General features: G+C 35.0%; 1 protein-coding gene across 2 annotated transcripts in view; it reads right to left on the minus strand.

The window, feature by feature from the left end:
- Nucleotides 1-21,920, minus strand: part of HK1 (histidine kinase 1) — a 278,995-nt gene that overhangs the window by 48,744 nt on the left and 208,331 nt on the right. For both annotated transcript variants that reach the window (XM_089809077.1, XM_089809076.1), the window contains exons 8-9: nucleotides 13,729-13,914; nucleotides 13,486-13,555 (exon numbers count right to left, since the gene is read on the minus strand). In XM_089809077.1, the coding sequence (XP_089665203.1) occupies nucleotides 13,486-13,555; nucleotides 13,729-13,914 (256 nt within the window). The remainder of the gene's footprint in view (nucleotides 1-13,485; nucleotides 13,556-13,728; nucleotides 13,915-21,920) is intronic.

Here is a 21,920-nt window from a genome sequence, read left to right on the forward strand (position 1 = left end):
TTCTTTCTTACTAGGAGACAAAGGAGTTTTGTCATCAAGGGAGGAGATCTACATCCATTCATCAAAGACTTCTACTTCTATCCAACAACAAAATGACTTACAAGCATCTGCAACATGAGGTTTCGTCTTACATGATTTCCTTTTGGTTTTTGTGTTGAGTCAAAGCTATTGCATCAACATGGTTACAGTCTAAGCAAACATGGGATGCTATATTTCATTATGGATTAATCTCTTTTACATGATAGCATTTCCTCTATTTCAATTATCATTTCAAGGTTAACTCTTAAACAAGGGTTTGATTAAGGTGTTGATTCCCAAAACCACATATTGGGAAGCCAAGAGCTTTGCCAATTCTCCAATAGGATTCCTAAATCATTTTTGGCCAATAGACGGGAATAACCATATTCCCTTGCACTTTAGGCATCGCTATACCTAGGCGGGTGAACCTTTATCTTAAACCCTGATTGATTGGTTCAAAGGTTTTTCTATAGCGAATTTAAGCTTTATGGGTTCTTAGGCTGGCAAGGTCCTTGAACTCAATTGAAACAAAGCTATGTGATTGCTTGAAATGGTTGAATGTTTATGTAAGGTTATCAATAATTGATTAGATGCTTGCAAGAAGCAAATATATAGATTGCTGACTTCAACTATAAATCCAATAACTATATTTCAATGATTTTAAAAGATCGGCGCCTTTGCATAACTAGGCAGGTGAGTCAATTACAACGAAGATAATTTTATATAACTTTATGAGACAATATTTATTTTAATACCATCAATTACTCCTGTGCTTAACAAAACATAATTCAATATTAGTCCAAGAGGAATGTAACTTCTTCGGCGGAAGTCTAGGCTAGATAGAGATGAGGAAACACAAATTCATTAAACAATATCCATGATTGCCGAACAAAGAATGCCGGAAAAATCTAATGCATAAGTTTTGTTAGAATAATCCAATAATCTTTGTACTGATCATAAATGATGGATCGTAATCATAATTTTAATCTCTCTACCTTGAATGAATATGAACAAAAGGTTAATTATTTATTATTGAAATATAATATATAAATTCATATTAAAGTCATGATTTAATATTTGCAATCCCCCTTACAAGGCCTTAATATATCTCTTTTTAACATCTCCTCAATAATGTCTTGTTACTTGTTATTGTTGATGTATAGCATCAGTAGAAGTAATGAGAAAACTATGTAATGTGAAATTTGTTCATTGGGCTTATGCTTTTATATATATATATATATATATATATATAAAATTGACACAACATATGTTTGAATGATTATCATAATTACTGGCAGACATTATGATGGCAGACATTGTAATATGAACATCATGGACAGACATTGAAATGTCTATGCTATCGATAGACATGATGACGTGTATTATCAGGGGTCTTGTGTTTACCGCCGATCACATGATTCATTGCATTGTTGTTTGTCTTAACTAAACTGTTGATTAGTTATGCCTCCATAGAGGCATGACCCTATGTAGCCAAAGGCCACATTGAGTCATGTCTCTAAGGGGCCATGACCTTTCACACTTATAAATATAAGTGCAAATTGATGGGAAAGATAATCAATACAAGGCATTATAGTCCCAGCGATCTGCACATTAATTTTGTAGGATAAATTCTCAGCATTCTCCTCTGCAATCTTCATTGAAAGACAATCAGCATATCCTTCAACTGTATGTGTTATCAACAATATTTATTGGAAGATATTCTGCATCTCAGCAATTCAAGAACATTCACCATTTGAAAAACAATTCTATTCTGCAGTTATTCAAGTAAGAATATCTATTATTATCCATATCTACTGTAATAGTTTTGTCTATTAGAGATCATTAAAACTAACAGTTATGTTGTGACTTATAAAACATCTCTTACATAGTTACATCCCAGTGGACATGACCCCTCGGAACAAGAAACTAATTGCATATGTTATAGCTAAATTGCAATTATCAAAAGCATGTAACATTTACAATTATTTTTATTTCATTTGATGGTCAACCGTATTACACTCTTACACTCTCATCCTGATGACGGATCATGGAGTATGATCTGAAATGTTGATGGTTAAAAATTTATACACAATCTTGGCCCAAAAACACGACCACATACTTCATGGATTGTGGAAATCTCCTATCTTCAACTATTGTAACATCATTAGAGGTGAGCCCTGTAATAACATCATTCACGGTGTTGTTGTGAATCCTGGAATTGCTGAGTTTTCTCTCAACATTCAATTTTTTCCTTCCATGGGCATCGTGTAGGGAGTTTGAGTTGCTTAGAATTTCTCGGGATCATTATTGTGAATTGAAGATTGCACTATTGACGTTCATGTTCTCTGACTATAAACTACAATGACCATCTTCCAACTAGCAAGGCTCCTTATCAAACAAATTGTCAAGGGAGATATTAGAAATTTTTGCGGGATCGCCCTTCATAGAAGCCATATTTGTTAGTATTTTGCGATGTGGGTTTCACCTTGTTGACACATCTTGATATTGTACTTGTGCTATTTCCCCAACAGACTTCGATAATAATTGCTATCGTTCCCGTAAAAGTATACATTCAAACCTTTCTTTGACATACTAAACAAAGATTTGACTTAGGTATATGATGATAGCCCTTTGCACATTAGCAACTTGACTAGATGGGATCACATAAACTTAATGGCTTGTAATAATGAGAAATCCCTCTTTAGTCTAAGGCAAGATAAACAATCTCGTATTGATAAAGTCCTAGATGGAAAGAAAAGATTCAATAGGTGTTTGGATCCCATCTCATCTTATTCACAAGTGGCAACGTCCATAATCAGATGTACTATCCTTACTGTATATTCTTCTTTCACAAGATTGTCAACAATACTTCAGGTGCAGGTGCACTTATCCAATACTTACTCCAACAGAATCTATATATCCTTTTACAAGAATCTTCCATTAATTCCACTCAACCAAAATGAGCATCAACACAATTATAAGTAAGAAATGAAAGATTATTTTATTAATAATTATTTATAAAGTTAGAAAATCACTTTTTATTCAATGAAGCCATGACCCTTCATTTAAGTGACTTAAAGTGCAATCAATGGATTATATTTTGGAGGCCAAAATATTAAAGTATTTTATAAAGTAAATATGCACACAAGTTATATTATTTTACATGATAATAAAGTGCATTTATAATCCATGAACACGAGTGCCCAGGTTATGAAGTTTTATTAGAAACCTTAAAGTGGATGTAAATGCTATTAAGGAGATTAGGGTTATAAAAGAACATCAAAAAGAAAATCAACCTCATTCTTGATGGCATTTGACTTTTTTTTTTTGGGAATTCTTGCTTGGAGAAGGAATCAGCTAGGGTTTAAACTAAATTTGATCATTGGGAACAAAAACTCTTATTGATTCCAACTATCAAAGGTTTTGGTAAATCAGCTGAAGATTGCTTATAAGGTTTGCTACATATAGGGGTCATATTTGAGTTTTTTTGGAGAAGTTTTAAAAAATTTGGATGAGGATTTGAGCATGTGTTTTAAGGTTTATCAGCTGCAAATCCTAAATATACCATTTCTGTCATTATAAATCCAATTACAAGCACTTGTTACCAGAAAACAATTCCAGCAGCCTAGGCATGCCATTTGGAGGCCAAAATGCCTATCTTTTAGCGGCCAGCTTATCACCATTTGGAATGCCCAACATTGTTAGGACATTAGATACACTTTTCAAAGCAGAGAATACAAGTATAGCAGAAAAAATGTCATCAAGTTTCTTTATATTGCTGTTTTGATTTTTGAATTCAATGCCAGATCATGTAATCATTGGGACTCATAAAAAACTAATAAAGTTTTATATGATGTTGTTATCATTCAACTACCAGCCTTTTTGCACGATTAATTTCTAGTTGCAATCATTATTTACTTCCAGAATTTAGTCTATGCTTTACATTTGCATTCCTTTTACTGAAAAATACCAAAGACTTCAAATATTTGCAAAACAAAACCAAAAACCTACATTAGATTGGAGATAGGCAATTTCCTCCCACCTTGTTAGAGTTTGATTTTAAAACTCATGGAGCTCACATAGTTCATTTTTGAGTAAACAACACTTATAAGTTCAAATTATGAGTTACTATAGTAGTGTAGGGGAATCCAAGGAAAGGATCGAACAAGATGCCATCCATATGGGGGGAAAGATATGAACAGAAAGCTCCTCGACTAATTGAAAACTATAAGAATATGATAGATGCTTTTAAAGGACAATACACTTTTAATGTGCAGGATGCTACCATTGAGTTGTGACATGAAATTACTCAAGAAATAGATACTAATGATGAATTGTATATTGAGGATTCATATCATGGCAAGTCTGTTTTTTCAAATCAGACCTTAGGAAACAAGTCAGAAAGTTAAATTAGTGGCACTAAATCTTAGGATCATGACTTGGATGGACATGCAGTTACATTGGGAGTGGAATTGTGTGAATATAATATTATATTAGCAACTTCTACTTTGCCAATTGAGCCATCCTTTGAGGTGCATAGCAACTGTACCTTATGTTATGAATAACAAGGCAACACTCACATTTGTACGATTAAACTTGATGCATAGAACAATTCACCACAATAATAGCTTAGCGCTGAAAAATAAACATTAAAGCACAGAAGAAACCAACATCATAACACATAACACCAAATTTTTTATGTGGAAACCTTGTTAGGGGAAAAACCACGGTGGGGATCAAACCCACTACATAATGTACTAGTACATATACTCTGTTAAAGGTAGAAGGGGAATGCACATGTATTCATGCACACTGCCTAAAGCTCACTGCTCAAAGACACAAAAGGGAAACAACCATGAGATTACAAGGGAAACAAACCTTAGATGGACTACTATCTACTATGGACAACAATCCACTGAATTATGAACTAACTGATAGTATCCGATATGCCAATACAACTCTAATGAAGTAAATCAACTCTCTCTCAATAGATTCCCACTTATACCTCTGCTCTCAATCTGTAATATAACATGCTTGCAAACCTTCTCATCGCGTAGACACATCACATCATCCATTGCTCTTATTTGCATAAATGTGTTGTCCTCAATTTTGATATCACAAAATTGGGGCAACTCAACGTAATTTTCTCATGGATTTATAGGTGTATCTTCTTTATTTTAATGCACAGATAAAGCATCATGAAGGTAATTCTCAATCTTTGAATTGAGCTTTATTTAGCATTATTTATGCATTCCTTTTGAAGGTTTATGCTAAGTTAATCATCTAAATGCTTCTTAAAACAAGTTTTTCATCTATGACTACAAGCACTTGATTTTTGGCAATCTTCAAGGCTTTTCTTCATTTTTCTCATTCATGTGAATAGTTTTTAATCTTGTTTTTCTCTTAGGGTTATATCCCTTGGAAAGCAGCTCATTTCGAGCTATCTTATGCCCCAAATGGAGTCATCGAACTTAAGTTATAAAGGTTTTAAGCATGTTGTTTCAACCTAACAACATGTTTTATTAAAAATCCTCCAAAAGTAGGCTTTTTATTGCTAACTGTACGAAATAGAATTATTATTTATATGTAAAGTGGATTTTGACCCATTTTCAAATTTCACGTCATTCTAAGATTATTTGAGCATAGTTTTTAACGTTTTAATGCAAGGATTGGTTATTCTAGTCCAATTGCATATTATTTCATTAAAAACTATAGTTACATATAAAAATAACTATATGAGACACTTTAAATGAAATCAAGTGGGGTTTTAATTACACATTGCATATTATCAACATCCAGAGCACTTTTTAAAAATCCAATGTCAATAGATTTGAAGTCCCAAAAGCAAAAGTTGACTTTTTAAATGCGAATGCATGTTTTAAATTAAAAACATGTAGCTTAACAAGTGTAAGTGGGGTTTTCATATGCGATTGCATATAAACAGACCGTTTTAATAAATCTTTTTAACTTAAAGGCTTTATAGTGGGAAATTTCAACCTAATTACAAATGTTATTGCATTTAAAAGCCCATTATTCATGACTTGAAGGAAGAAGTGGCTTTCTCAAACCAATAACATATGTTATTGCCTTGAAAAAGTGCATCATTATGTGCTTTGACTTGAGAAATAACTTAAGAACCTAAAGGTGGCAATTTTGAGGTCAATAGCACATGTTATTGTCTTTAAAAGACCTCTTATTACTTCTCCAGTGAGGCATTCAACATTGGGTGCCCTAGCGAAGCGTTATAGTTCTCATAGGAGATACAAATGAGGGTGAGATAACTGATAATAATTATCATACCTCCTCATTCGATATGTGGCCAACTACTATGGAGAAAGATTTGTAGGAATTGAGGAGTAATGCAAATGTGATAGAAGAAAGAATGTGTGAGATAAGAAAAAAATGATATTGAAGGAGATCATAAACAAGTATGTGAATCCACCAAGGCATGAGAATTTAACACTTATCCTATATGCTCCCAATTCTTAGAGTTCACATTGTGCTTGCAATACAGTGAATAAATGGGCAAGGGAAATCATAAGACAAGAAGAGACTTTTCTTACAAAAATGGTTCAAACATATGAAAAGGCCATCGTAATTGTAGATAAAATGCAAAGATTAGAGGAAATGTGGAAGGAGTTTCAGCCCATCAAACAAAAGGTCATTTCTTGTTTGAAGACATTAAGAGCCATCCTCGCATCAGTCCTAATACAAGGAGTTGTTGATAGAGGAAGTGCTCATGACTTTGGCCATTGGTATCTTCCACTGATTACTAGGAAGACTACATATGAGCATATGTGTGCAGAGTATGGTGATATTAAGGATCATATCTTAATGTATGTTTTAAGGTTCTTATTACAATCAAGAAATTGTTTGATCTGATTTTGATGCTTCCAGTGAGTTGAATTTGGGAGAGTTGATGAAGAGATTGCAATCAGTTTATTTCACAGGCACATATCCTCTTGAGGAGAGTCACTTGAATGGTTTCCTCTTACTTATGTTCCCTATTAATGATCTACAGTGACACTCTTCACTGGATAACACATTGGGAACATGAATGGAACAGCTAGAGGTTATGGAGATGTAGCATGGCAACCTTCATAATACTGACATGGAGGAACCAAGTGCCATTTTTCTTAACTTCAAATTTATTTTTCTAAAAGGGAGAAGGAAAAGGAAGTATGTATCTTGGAGGATGATTTGCATGATGACTAGGAGGATTCCTCCCTTCTTACTGGTTCTCAAGTATTTGAATTTTCTCAATGCCTTATTTTTTGGTGCTTCATTCCTATTGGCTACTTTTGGTTTCCATAATTAGGGTGTGTAATGGTTTAGTCTAAGCCATTGATTTCAGATCAATCTTGGCCCTTCATTGTAATTGGGGATCCTATATAAACCCCCACCCCTCATTTGTAAGGGAGGTTGTTTTGAGAAATTCTTGCTAATATAATGCCAAATTTTCTCTTCTTTTCATTGCTGGTCTTGCATGATAAAATGTTGTGATCAAGTCTGCATTATTGCAAGGTTATCTACATCCCTCACTTAGACTAGATTTCATCTAAAGTTGTTAGAAGAATTTTTTCTAAGTAGCTTAGTTTGTTTGAATGAATGGAATGGTGGATGTTTACTTAGTTGAATTGAACAAATTCAGCCAACTAGCTTCTTGTGGATTGTAAGAATTACCTTCAAAGACTAGCTTCTTGTGTGGTAAGCCAATGATCAAAGACAATAAACTTTAATTAATATTGCATCTTTAGTTTGCATCCATTCAATGGGATTGAAGGTGAGATATTAATTTGAAAAGCTTCAGTATTTACCATAGAGGCTTACACTAGGTGGGTGTAGTTGTGGGTGAGATTACACCTAGTAGAGTCCAAGTCCATCAATTCTTGCATTCATAAGTATAAGTAAAAGTAGGAAGTAGTAAAATCACAAATTAAGATAATTAAACAAGTCAAAAACCAAAAAATTATATTTTCATTACACATTGTGAAGAAAAATCGTTAGAAGTGCATTATTGGCAAGTCTTGGATGAACCAGCGTAAGTCCCATTAAGTGATAACCAACAATCACATCATTCCGACTGAGCAAGCGTCCACAATACTGAGAACCTTTAAGTCACTTTGTCATCTTACTTTCCAGGCTTAGCATAAGAAGTGCCCTTATATTGAGAGTTGAGTAGTTGATGTTTCACTTTGGAACATTGAGTTTTTGATTCTGCATGTTGGAGTGGACTAAAACTCACATCAACACTTCCCAAGAGATGGTGTGAGGGTTTGAAGAGGGGTTCAATTAGAGTTTGAGGACTGTTCTTTGTTGACTGGGGATATCTTGGATTTGCATATTCAGATTTGATCATCTCACAGCCTTGGAAGGTGATACTAGGGAGTGGTGTCCAAGTTACAGTTGCTAGTTGCATTTGTTAGTGCTAGTTTGGACTTCTATGTCATTGGAGTTAATGAACCTGCTTGAAATGAATTATGAAATAATTTAAGCTTTATATGTATTGCCCATTTTGATAATATTTTTTACTCTCTACATAGAAAATAAATGTGTTCCACCAACCTAAGGAGTTTCCGAATATTGTCATTCCTTAGATATTATATTGTTGTAGGTTTATTTATTGTGAAACAAATATTCTACATGTCACTCTTCCACAAACACTCCAACTAAATAAATGAAAAAAGGATGTTTGTTAAAATATTGGTAAAATTTATACTGGAATCTCCACTTGGGCTTGAAATGATTCAGTGAGTCTTGGGAGTCATCTTGGTTGGTGTTGTTAACCCATTGTGTTCGTGTCTTGAACATAGGGGCCTTCTTTTAGGGTATTGTGAAGTTTTGGGGCCGAATTGGACCCTGTTGTAATATCTTGTAAAAGATTTGTAAATGCTTGTCCTTGCGGACTATCGCTTAAGGCAAGAGGTAGGAGCATCAACGAGAACATTATGCACCTACCTATCCTCCCCTTTTGCACGTATGTGAGGTATAGTGTTTGGGGACATCATTTTAAAGTTCTTTCCCAATCAATGTTATAGTTGATGTGTTGTTGACCATAATAAGAAGTTCCATGTCGATCATAGTGTCTTGGAGGCCAATCCATATCTTTGAATCACACATTGGCTAGGACACTAGTGCTTAAACTGGATTATAGTGTTTAGATTGGTCAACAAAGCTCAATCAGAACTCCAAAACTAGACTTGCCTAGGTTCTAGTGTCCCACTTGGGCCTTAGCATCCAAGTTGGGCACTATACTCCTATTCATCAAACAAGAAGCATTTTTGAGCCTCAAACGGAGAAAATTTGTATACATATTTTGTTCCTCGTGCTCTTGAGAGTCTAAGAAATAAGAAATTTCAAAGATCACCCATAAAGGATGCTATTGGAAGTTACCACAATGTTTGTATCAGTTGGGACACCTTTCTTTGAAGTTGGTAAATTGTCGTACCTAGAGTTAAGGAGATAGTTTACCATGTCTTGTGAGGGTCAAACCCCTTCATTGGTCACCCCTAATGTGTTCCAAACTTCAATCCATGATTGGTAGGTCATGTGGAACAAAACATTTTGCTTGTGCATCATTGCATTGTGACAATATGTCTTGAGTTGATCATTTGATTTTGAACACTGAGATGCTATTATGTTGTTATTGTTAAACTTAATTATTTCAAAGAATAAATATTCCCATGTTTCTTTGCTAATGTCTTGTGGATTTCATGGAAAAGTATTACATTTTTGACATAATACAATGTTGACTAAGAAAATCCTAGTCAAATAGTTGAATCTTTTGTTAAAGACGCTAAAAAGTTAAGATGGATCACAATGCACATTTTGAGCCACCCATGCAATTAATCTATTTGTGATTTTTTTGAGTGTGTTTTAACACACTTAAACAACACAATTATTTGACTCACAAGCTAAGTCGCCCATTCACATATGGGTACAAGAATCTAGTACATGGGTATATGCAATTTTTTTGGGGGGCTTTGGGTACTTCTATATGTGTGTGTCTATAAAAACAAATAAAAGAAATATGATACTTCATCATTGATCAGTGCCAATTGAATAAACCTTAAAAGACACAATAACATGATCAAATACACATACTCTACAAACTCAAAGTTCTAGTGCCCTTCAGAAATTGTATGGGGGTTTGAGGGGAATGCCCCTAATGGGGTCAAGGGGTAGCATCCCTTACAAGGGTGTTGGGCCAACACCTAAAGTGCGCTCCCAACCTGGAACAAATTAAGACCTTCAAAAACCACACAAAAATCCATGGCACACATCATTTTATGGCATCAAAGGGTTGGTTTAGTTCCACAAATGATCCCCATTGAAAAATCCTCCTACCCTTTGAAATACCAAAATGGAAATAAAATGTAATCAGAACCAAAGAGCAAACAAAATGACACATTTTTAGATTGAACAACCTCATAAAGGGCCTTTTTAAGGATTAGAAACAAAAATAAGAAAGAAAAAGCACTTTATTTCATGTTTTTAAGTTACAAAATGTGACTAGGTTGTGGATGGCCCTCGTCATGCTTCAAATGTGTGTCAAATGGTTGCACATCCGGGAACATCCACAATCCAAAATACACATCTTGGATGCATGTAGACAACATTTAGAGGATACATTTAGACCTAGTTTGCACCTTCAAGGTGCAAATTCAATGAATGATTTGATTTTTGTCTGCCACAAGTTTTTCTTTTGGATGGAAAAAAATCTCAAGGTAACTAGAATTTGCATTTCTATTTGAAAATTGTAATAAAAGTGTTTCTTTGAATTATCAATTATTATTCTTATATTGTGTAGGGTTCAAATTTAATGCTTTTGATAACACTAATCCTAACTTGGAAAGGCTTGTTGGTGAAGAAGACTCAATCCATGAGGAACACCTTGAGATCTAAAGTAAGGATGATGTATTTGTTGAAAAGGAGTTAAATCAGCTTAGGAAGGAACATAATATTAGAGCCTCATCATTAAAAACTATGTACTACAAATGAATTGTACTTCATAGTAGCTAGCTTTCTTATATTTGCCTTGTGTTTTTTTGTAGTTAGTCAAGTTGAAGCTTAATATTTGCACATACTGTAGTTTGTGATTGATTTTGAGGGTTCATATTTTGAAGTGAAACTATGTAATAACATACTATAGAGTGTGCACTATAGACAACAATTTCAAACTTAACGAGAAGATCTACAATCAAATTTTCCTGCACTAACCTTGTCTATAATAAATTGTAAAAACTCCAACTTGGTTATATTTAAACAACATCAATTTTCTTCACTAATCAAAGATTTGGCATTTAACCAAACACTTGGACAACATACTTATAGCTGCTAAAAAAGAACCGGAACATAGATTGCTATTGTATATATTAATACATTTTGAATGCAAATAAATAAAATGTGCAACGCTAAGGTATTAAGTTCAAGAAATGATTTATTAAGTTCTTTATTTGTTCAAAGCCAACTCTGATTTATTTATACCAGGATCAACATTAATCAGCAAATACATTAATTAACGGTAAACAATGTGGAACCTGACTATGCGTGAACAATCTTTCAATACCCAAGGGCAATGTGGAAGTGAATGCAGGGTTCTGTAATGATTTGCCGATCTCAAATAACGCCACACCTGTCTCCCACATTACTTGCAGCTCTAGCACATAAATACTGGTCACACAAATTAGTAGCAGACTTGTCCTTTGAATATCAGGTAATGATCTTCAGCAACAACTCTCCAAACATGAATGCTGTTGTTCAATTTGCATGCGAATTTCCCTTAAACCAGTTAATAAGCACAACTCTAATTTTCTCCTCAGTCATAGTAGAAAACATTAGGAGAAATCGCAAAGTCACAGTCCAAAAAGCAATTACAATTTACTTCACTTCAGCAGCAAATTGCAAAACAGACACAGAAGGAAACTCAGTATCTCCCAACCATAGTATATTTTGCGAGAGATATTAATAATAATTTCAGAACTTTAATCTACAATAACCTCAGCGATGGATTAAAGGCACAACCAAGCTTTGAAACCCTTATACTTCAGCAAGGGCCACAAAATATCAGAACTCAAAAAAGTCACAAAGGCAACAAAAGCATATAAAATATTCAAGCATGCTTTTTCCAATGAAATGTGTGTTGTTGGTAAATTCTATATTGTAAATTCTTTGTATTCAAGCATGCTTTCCTCAACAAATGGGCTTGTATTTATAACCTTCAGATTCCCTTTTGTTCCCAAAATGTAACTTCACTCAAGAGGCTTCACCAGACAACATTAATTAGAAGCTTCCATTAGATTCTCTCAATTGACTTGGCTTAACTAATTAATAAATGACACTTTCCAATGATAACTCAACTCTCAACTTAAATGAAATTATAAAGTTAAATTATAATTTTATAATAAGTCATTTAATAATTAATAATAATTTGGCTACTAAAAATATAATAACTCTCAAAATACTCATCATTTAAATATGCAGTCTGAAATAGGAGTCATACCTATTATTTCTCCATGTGACCAAATGCACTTTCGAAAAATAGATAAGGTCCATCTCGATTAACAACAACTTACCACAAATAGTAGGTACACAAAACTAAGCCCAAACGAAGTCCGATCTAAGGCAAACAAAGACCAACCTGTACCTTACTGAGATAAGACCCACCCAAGCCAAGCCACTACCACAAAAGAACCTCTATCCACAATAATTAGCCTATGAGGATCACAATAATAGGCTAATCCTTGAAACTCTGATGCCGACAAAATTGGGGACATTACATAAATCTTGTAATGTTACTCATAAGTCGGTGAGATTACACATTTCATTTCCATGTTTCCTTGTTCAATTCTCTTTGCTTCATGTAATTTGTGCAATAAGGAAAATTTAAAAGGAAATATAAATGGAAATAGCACTAAATCTGCACATACTCAATTTCAAAATAGTCATTAAGAGTTAAGACTAAGTTAACATAATTAGACATTGCTTAATTGGGCTAGTTGAAGAACTTTGTTGATTAACAAATTCAGGAGAAAACAGAATGATCAGACGTTCAAAATTTTGCAGATCAATCAAGGAATGAGGCATAATATAAGAATCATATTTCTTGTATTTGCATTGAAACAATTGTCTAAAACTGTATGATTTGTTATATTCATATCTTTTCAAATCCATGGTTTCTACGAGCATCTCCATAAGCAAGCATTGCTTCCACATTCCATCTGAAGGATATTTTTAAGGACTTTACAGCTACATGTGATTTATCTACCACGTTTGCATAATTCTTCATGAACTAGCATTTTTGCTCCATTTAGAGACACAACAATATTTGTCTAAAGCATGAAAGAAAATACAAAACATGGGTAGCAGAATCCTACTTCAAATTACAACATGACATTGAATCTCAAGCTGTCTTGATCTTTGATTTGCATTGAATGGCATTTAAACAGATAGGATAGTCTTACATACGTGCGAGTTGTTGACAGATCAGCTTGCACAAAGCTCTCAAAAACTGATTCCCACTTGCTAGGATCAATTCCTAAAAGGAAAATAGCGAGGCAACAGAAGATCAAAGTAAAGCAATAAATATTGAAACAATTTGATTTAAAACTAGTACCTTGGCGAAGGCCAACAATGCTAAAGTAATTAAGCCAAAGCAAGCATATAATCACAAAAGAGTCTGCAAAGAGTCAATATCTGGCTTGTTCATACCACACCCTGTATCATCAACTTCAAACGACAGTGTTATTTTTTCTTGGCCTTGGGATGATCTTTTCTCAGATTGCCCGAAACTCAGCTTTTGGGAAAACCAGGAATCTCTTTCATTTTCAGATTCTCTGTCTCTTTTCTTGTTTACTGTTGAGTATTCACACCATCCTCGTAATATAATATGTCCCGCTGTACATGAAGATCTCTGTAAGGGTGGTTTGATCTAGCTAAAGCTTGACTTGTAATTTGACTTAAAGAAGAAAACAAAATGGAAAAACATGAACCTTTCTAGAACACACATAAACAAATAAAAAGAACTGGAAAAGAATGCATGCACTTCTGATATAAGTGAGAAATGCAACCAAATAAACAAATATTGAAGTGTTACTATTTACATTTTTAAAATAGTATTTATAATCTTTTAGATAAGGACAGTTTTCTGTCACTAAATAATATGATTATATGGACTCTTGAGGATGATACTAAAATTTCTTGTAGGATGCCTACTCTTAGTGAATGCTTCAAGGAAACCACTCATTCATGGGAGAAGGTTTCTATGCTAACAAAGACAGTTATGGCCAGCATTATTACATTATTGATTATATGCAATTAATCAACCCTGCAAACCAAGTTGTTTTGAAGACATATCTCATGGCCAAATGCCCTTTGAAATGAAGTCATCTCACTTAGCTATTTCTGAATTATATTTTCAAAATCTATCAACACGCCTATAGTCAAAGAAAAAAACTTCCAACACATTAGAAATAGAATAACTAATGTCTATGAAAATGGTCAGTGGGGCTGATCTTCACTGTTTGATAACTCTTGGATAGAATCAAGGTGTTGATTTTCAAGGCAAAGACCTAGAAGATTTATGGACCACATATTCTGATACTTCCATTCAAATCTTAAGGACCATTGAGCATACGATTTGAGCCTTTTTATCCATTTCAGTGATTTGCACCTATTGGAACCTGTACAAATACTTGTAACTAAACTTCAGAAAGAAATAAAGCATTTTATTAGCAATGCAATGAAGATTGGTGTTAGACTAAAGACAGGGATACTGCATTTTAAAACAACATATGGTCAATCAATACAACAGTCAAGAAAAAAAAAATGAATCAAGCTCCAAACATTTTTACATTTCAGCCTCACCAACTCAAAATTAAAATTCAAGCATCTATTAGAAAAAAGACAAAGCTTGTCACATGATACTTAGAAGATCAGCTTATTCTAAAATCAAGGGTTTTATTTGGCTGGAGACTTGTACAAAAACACACACATGTTATACCTTACAAGAATTCACTGGCTCCTCACAGTTTGTCCACACCTCAACACGCATCTCTGCAAGTCAAATATCAAATATTTGGCATATAAAATTGGTTCCTTCTTGCAGGAGACAATTAGATGGTGGTGAACAAGTAATTTGACTCGAAAATTGTCTCATTCAGAACAATCATTAGGTGTTCATAATAGTTTGGGCCATTATGAAATAAGGGTTGCAAGGAAGATGCCATGTCTAGAGCTAGAGCTCCATTGATAAGGCAATAAATTTTTATACTACCCAACACTCTACATGTTTCTTTCCTTTTTCTAGACCCAACAGTAATTATCTTCATATGGAGAAAATTAGATGCCCCAGTTTCCATTTGAAAATGCATATGCTTGTTGATGACAAATGTATTAAGGTTCTTGGAGTTTAATGGAACAAAAAGTATTTGTTGAAGCAAAAGTATTTTTGTTGAACTTTGTGGTCATTTCATTAAGGAGGAAAGTGTGATGCATTGTTGGGTTGGCAACTAAAGTTGTCACAATTCTATTGTTGAGATTCCTTCAAGGATGTATGCTACTCACTACCATTAGTTTCTTTGTCATGTCAATTGTCAATAACATTGGATCAATATCAATTTACTTGGTTGCTTGACAATCGAGCTTTAGTTTTTGGATTTTCATCCTTGCTAGATTCCAAATGGGTTGTTGCATGTTGTACATCATTGCTCCTCAATACAATAACAATTCGAAGTTTAGGAAGCATCATACTAAATTTACTTCTTTAACCGATACAATAGTATGAAATACTTGTCTTGTAATAAATGAATTGAATGGTAATTGATGTATTACTATACTTTTGTTTTATTTTGAGTGGTGTTCTTTGTTACCAGTAAAATTCTCCATGTTAGCCTTTGCTTCACAAATCCTTAATATTTTTGGTATATAGGTCCAAGTATATAGACTTCTTTGTTTGAGTGTGAGTAATGACCAATGCTTCATTATGTCTTCTATCGATTAGATTGACATAGGACTTTTGGTCTGGACATTAAATTACTTCATCGTCTCTAGGTCCACACCATTTGCACAATACTTTCAATTTATCTTGCTTTTTCTAGTAGTCTTTCTTAAAGTGTCCCTAATGTTCATGTTGTATGATCAAGCATCCTTTCAGGTTATATTGCATTTGGCTTCAATGTCCTCTTTGATTTTGAAAGTCCCTTATATACATTATATGGCTTTCATGGAGTCGACTACTCTTCCTATCTAAAGATTACTTGTGTACTCCCACTCTTCAAATTGTATTGGAACTCTTGTATTGAATGACCAATAACCTAGCAAATCACACAAAAAATTCTTCTAAGATAGCTACCTTTTGCATGGCCCTCAATTCACCATATTTCATTGGTTTCTTTGTTGGCTTCTTTCTCCACTTTCAATCTTTTCATTATTTGAAGCATGCCTCTCTAAAGAACTTGAATCATTCCTGATTTAATATCATTGTTGTCATTTAAACTTCCAATTTTTTTGTTTTCCTATCAGCGTTAGGATGTTTTATTTTACTTTCTATGTTCATTACCTCATTGTAGGTTTTTGAATAGGAAATGGGTGGTACTACCTTCATCTTTTACTTAATGAAAAAATTATACATTCAATGAAACTTATTTTCTTAAGACCATTTCATTCTTTTTCTAACTTCAGAGGAAATTCTTTAAGTTTATGATTACAATCTTGTATAATTTAGTGCTTACATTGTTTTGCATTATGATTTTTATGCTACTATTTCACTGTCATCATGAAGGAATTTAAACACTTCCTCAATGTCCTTTAATCTCTTCCATCTATTTCAAGAGGCTTGGTCAATTTCTATTTACTACTCAATTGCTACACCTCACAAGGTGGCTGGAAAAGATCGAAACCGAGTTGCTTTATTATCTTGCCCATTCGTTGCCCAAATTGTTTCAAAAATCTTACAATGCCTACTAGGATCTTCCTATCCGCTACCTATAAACTTGGGCAACTTTTTCTCTACTCCACTAGGGCTTACTAGGATTTTATTATCATGTAAAACCTAGCCAATGGAACCTACCTGGTAAGGAGTTTTGATTCAGACATTTCAATTCTTCTCTCGAGTCTCTCAAACATGTGAGAATCATCCACTCCCCCACCTCACCATTTGATGCATTAGTTTCCCTTCAGATTTTCTTTTATACACCCTTGTCTTGGACTCTTCTCCTTTAATTGAGAACCTTTCAATGTCGTAAAGCTTACTCTAATATGCTTCTATGAAGGTATCTAACTTAATCTCTCCATGATTAAAATTCCCTTATCTACAAATAGTTGTCTTGATTTTTCAAGTTGATATTCATGATCAATCCACGCTTCATCTAGTAAGGGTAGATTTCTTGCTATCTCTTGCCACTCCCTATGCTTACTATTTTTTACAGTTCCAAATTATGGTTCTGACTTTGGCTTATGTTGTGAATCCAACTTCAATCTCGGGAAATGCTTTGACTTGGGAACCACATGGTTGTATTTTCCTCAAGCGTGTCTTGTAATCTTCAGTTTTTATCTCTCAATAGACAATCCTAAAAGATCACTTGATCTCTTGGACTTGACCACACTATCATCTAAGGGCACAAATTAATGTCCCTGTTTTTGGCGAGTCTCTACAATTGACCAAGTCAGTTCATCATCGCAACTCTCATGAGCTGACAGTGACATTTGAGGGTCTTAGTTGCGGGCTTGCTATTTTTAGTAAGTCTATTTTGGGTAATTGCCATATTTGGCAGTGCAACTGGTAGTAGGTCATCTTTTGCATTGGATGGGGCTATTTAATGGATGGGTTCATATTTATTAATTAATTATTAAGGCTTCATTATTATAATGGTACTTTATGATATTTAATGTTATAAAATAAAATTGCGTAGATGAAGCTTCTTAAGTGAAAGGTGTGCTAAAGAAGCTAAGTGCCAAATTATCTTATAAATATGAGCCCATTTGGTGAGAAAATCATCCAACTATTTATTTGTTTTTATATGTCTCTTTAGAACTTGTAAGTTGGTGAATTCAATCCATTGCTGGAGTATAATGGATTTGGACTGAGTTTTTACTCCTTTCTCTTACTGTGGCTACTGTCGCTTGAAAAGCAATTTACATCCAAGAAATGTGCTAATTGTATCCCATTACTTGTTTATTGCTTTGGTATTTAGCAAGGGTTTGAGACTTTGAGTTTGTGAATTTTAGAAATTCTTCTTGAATTGGGTTTCAATATGTTGCAGAGGTATAAAAAATTGAAGGGTCCTTTCTATTATGACATTTTGTATTTGGGAAGGTAGATTTTGCAAGAATAGAGTGACCTGAGAATCAAATAGGGCTGAATTGAATGCTTTTGCATACCTGCGATTTTGGAGAAGGAATTATATAGTGTGCTGAAGGGCTATGTTTTACCAGGAATTGGCAGCGATGTCCTTGAGAAGGCATTGTTCTCTCATTTGTTGAAGTAACATGCTAATCTGAGGGTTGTGTGACTAATTTTCCCTGACTGTATTCAACATATCAGTGGCTGCGATTTCATCTATGGGGCCTTGTACCATTTAACCATTGGGCTTGCAGTGGGGTGTGTAGAGACTGCATTCTCACTATGAGGTTGCTTCAACCATTGAGGGAGGATTCCTTTACATTACTACAGCACCATGAGACTCAAGAAAGAGTGGTTCATGATTAATACAACTTGCATTCATCAAGGGAATTGAATTGGCATCCAGGTTCTTTACATTTTTTGATAAATTGTTTGCTTTGTAAATTTTGCATTGGTATGCTGTATGAGTTGCAAATTCAGAATCAGTTAATGCAATATCTGCAACTATTTCAAGTTTATCCTTGCATTTCATTTCAATTGTTTATGCATATATATATATATACAAAAACACAAAATAAAAGCAAATATATTTAAAACACAAAAAAATACAAAATTTTCAAAGAAAAAACAAAGATCGTTTCTTCTTTCGTCCAACTAAGCCAGTAAGAGCCAACCAAGCTCATTATAGTGGTATCAGAGTGGTTTCCTACCAGCTTGCAAGAATTGGGCTTAGTCTTTAGTGCTTTATTCAGTTATTATTATTTCGTTCTAAGGATCAAAGGTTTATTCCGGGTAGACATTATCGCAGCCAAGTATCGTACTTCTCCACCCAAAGATGGAGGTTCTGAGATTTAGTTTGGTTCTATGGGCAATAGGGGCGATGGTAGTTCGGGTGGTTCTAATGATACAGGTTATAGAGATGGTGGCACTGGTTCCGAGGTGGATAGAGAGGCCCAAGAGATTTTACGAGATCTTGTGCATGGTCAACACCATGTTGCCGAGGTGCTGCACCATCTTTTTGAGACGCTGCAGCGGATTCCACTCCCTAGAGATTGGAGTAGGGAGCAAGGTGCTCAAGATGCTTCTGTCAGTTATCATCAGTCTTGAGATGTTGACAGATTTAGAGATAGCAACAAGACTAGAGCAGAGGATCGGGGCAAGTTAGCTAATAGGGTTGGCAAGACTAGACATACTAGCACATATGATAGGCTGCAAAGGCCCACGTTCCCAAGACCAGAGGCAGATGTGGTCAGTATTGAGTCAAAGGCCACACCTTTTTCATATGATGTGGTGACACACTTTTCAGAGTGGGATGCTCTACTGTAGGCCATAAAGAAACATTTGAACTTTGATAGAATCCTAATGTAGAAGTGGGAACATTCTAGAGGAAAGCTTGCACCTGAGAGACAGATGCCCTAACAGACTCGTTTACATGAGGTGGCCGGTAAGAAGACTTTGGAGTACTTCGATGGTAGTAGTAGAGTGACAACCTGAGCCTGGGTCCATAAGCTCGACACATATTTGGCATTGCGTTCGATGACTGAGGGGGATGCTATCACATTTGGTGTGTTGCATATTGATGGAGTTGCTTAAAATTGGTGGTATCATGGATTTTTTTTAATTCATCATGATCAGATCACTTCCTATTAGGAGTTCATGGATCGACTAATCGAGAGATTTGATAGGAAGGACCCTGAGGTGTACTTCTGAGAGTTGGCTCAGTTGAGACAGTCTGGTGGTTTAGAGGGTTACATCAATGAGTTTCAGAGGCTTTCAGTTATAGTCTATGACATATCAGAGGGTAGACAAGTGATGTTGTTCATGGAGGGATTGGGTGAGCCACTCTAAGGATGGGCTATGTCATTGGACCCATCTTCCTTACAAGAGGCAGTGAGTAAAGTAAGGAATTTAAAGTCATCTTTCAAGGCAAGTCTACTCCAAAATCTTCTGTTCTTGTGCCTATTAGTGAGGAGCCCACAGTTGTTGAGGACAAGGGAAAGTCAGCTGGGAAGATTGATGATGTTTCTATATAGGACCTAAGGAGGAGAAGGCTTTGCTTTTGGTGCAAAGGGCCTTTCTCTAAAGGTCTTACTTGTGCCTTGGGGCCGAAGGGTGCAGTGAACCGTGCTATGCGGGTTTATATTGATGAGATTTAGGCAGAGTCATCACAACAACCTGAGGATGAGGGTAGCAATGGTCATAGTGGCACTAGGCTATATACCATGATGAGTGTTTACAGTCTCATATTCGACTCACTTGTTCAAGATTTGCATCGGGTGCAGAGTTTGTTTGTGCCTAAGGTGGATTTTTGGCAAGATAGTAGAGTGGATATAGTAAAGGATAGTATGTTGGGATCTCCTATTGAGTTGTCTTCTGGGAATGCCCTGATTTCTACATCATCAACACTTATGTTGGCGGTTATGTAGTTGGCTCTGATGATGTTATTGGTATACTATTGGTTCAATTATGACAAAGATATCAAGTGCTTCTTCATATGGGATCCAAGTGGAGGTTGGAGTTCATGCATTGTCGGATTGATTAAGCGCAAGCAACCTCAAGGAGGGAGGACTGTAATGTCCCCATTTATGGCAAGTCTCTGCAATTGACTGTGTCAGGTCATCATCATGACCCTCGTGAGCTGACAATGAGATTTGAGGGTCTCCATTGTGGACTTGCTATATTTAGTAAGTTTATTTTGGGCAATTGCCATATTTGGCAATGCAGTTGGTGACACTGCTGGTTGGTCATCTTCTACATTGGATGGGGATATTTAATGGATGGATGGGTTTGTATTTATTCATTAATTATCAAGGCTTCATTATTATAATGGTACTTTATGATATTTAATGTTATAAAATGAAATTGAATAGATGAAGCTTCTTAGTGAAAGGTGCAATGAAGAAGCTAAGTGCCAAATTATCTTATAAATATGAGCCCATTTGGTGTAAAAAGCATTCAATTATTTATTGCTTTTTATTTGTCCCTTGTAAGGGTTTCTGAGTTGGTGAATTCAACCCATTGCTGAAGTATAATGGATTTGGACTGAATTTTTGTTGCTTTCTCCTACTGTGGCTACTGTGGCTTGAGAAGCAATTTATTTCGGAGGAATTTGGTAATTGTATTCCATTAATTTTTTATTGCTTTGGTATTCAGCAAGGGTTTGAATTTGTGAATTCTGGAAATTCTTCTTGAATTGGGTTTCAAATTGTTGCAGAAGTATAACAAATTGAAGGGCCCTTTCCTACTGTGACATTTTGTATTTGGGAAGGTGGATTTCCAAGACTAGAGTGACCTAAGAATCAAATAGGGTTGAATTAAATGCTTTTGCAAATGTGCAATTTTGGAGAAGCAATTATAATGTGCTGAAGGGCTGCGTTTTACCAGGAATTGTCAGTGATTTCCTTGAGAAGGCATTGTTCTCTCATTTGTTGAAGTCGCATGCCAATCTGAGGGCTGTGTGACTGATTTTCTCTGCCTGTGTTCAACATTTCAGAGGCAGTGATTTCATCTGCAGGGCCATGTGCATATAAAAGGGCTTGCATTTAACCATTGGGCCTGCAGT

The sequence above is a fragment of the Cupressus sempervirens genome, chromosome 11 (assembly GCF_028749045.1).
Source record: "Cupressus sempervirens isolate cs-2001-9-10 chromosome 11, ASM2874904v1, whole genome shotgun sequence".
Taxonomy (NCBI): domain Eukaryota; kingdom Viridiplantae; phylum Streptophyta; class Pinopsida; order Cupressales; family Cupressaceae; genus Cupressus; species Cupressus sempervirens.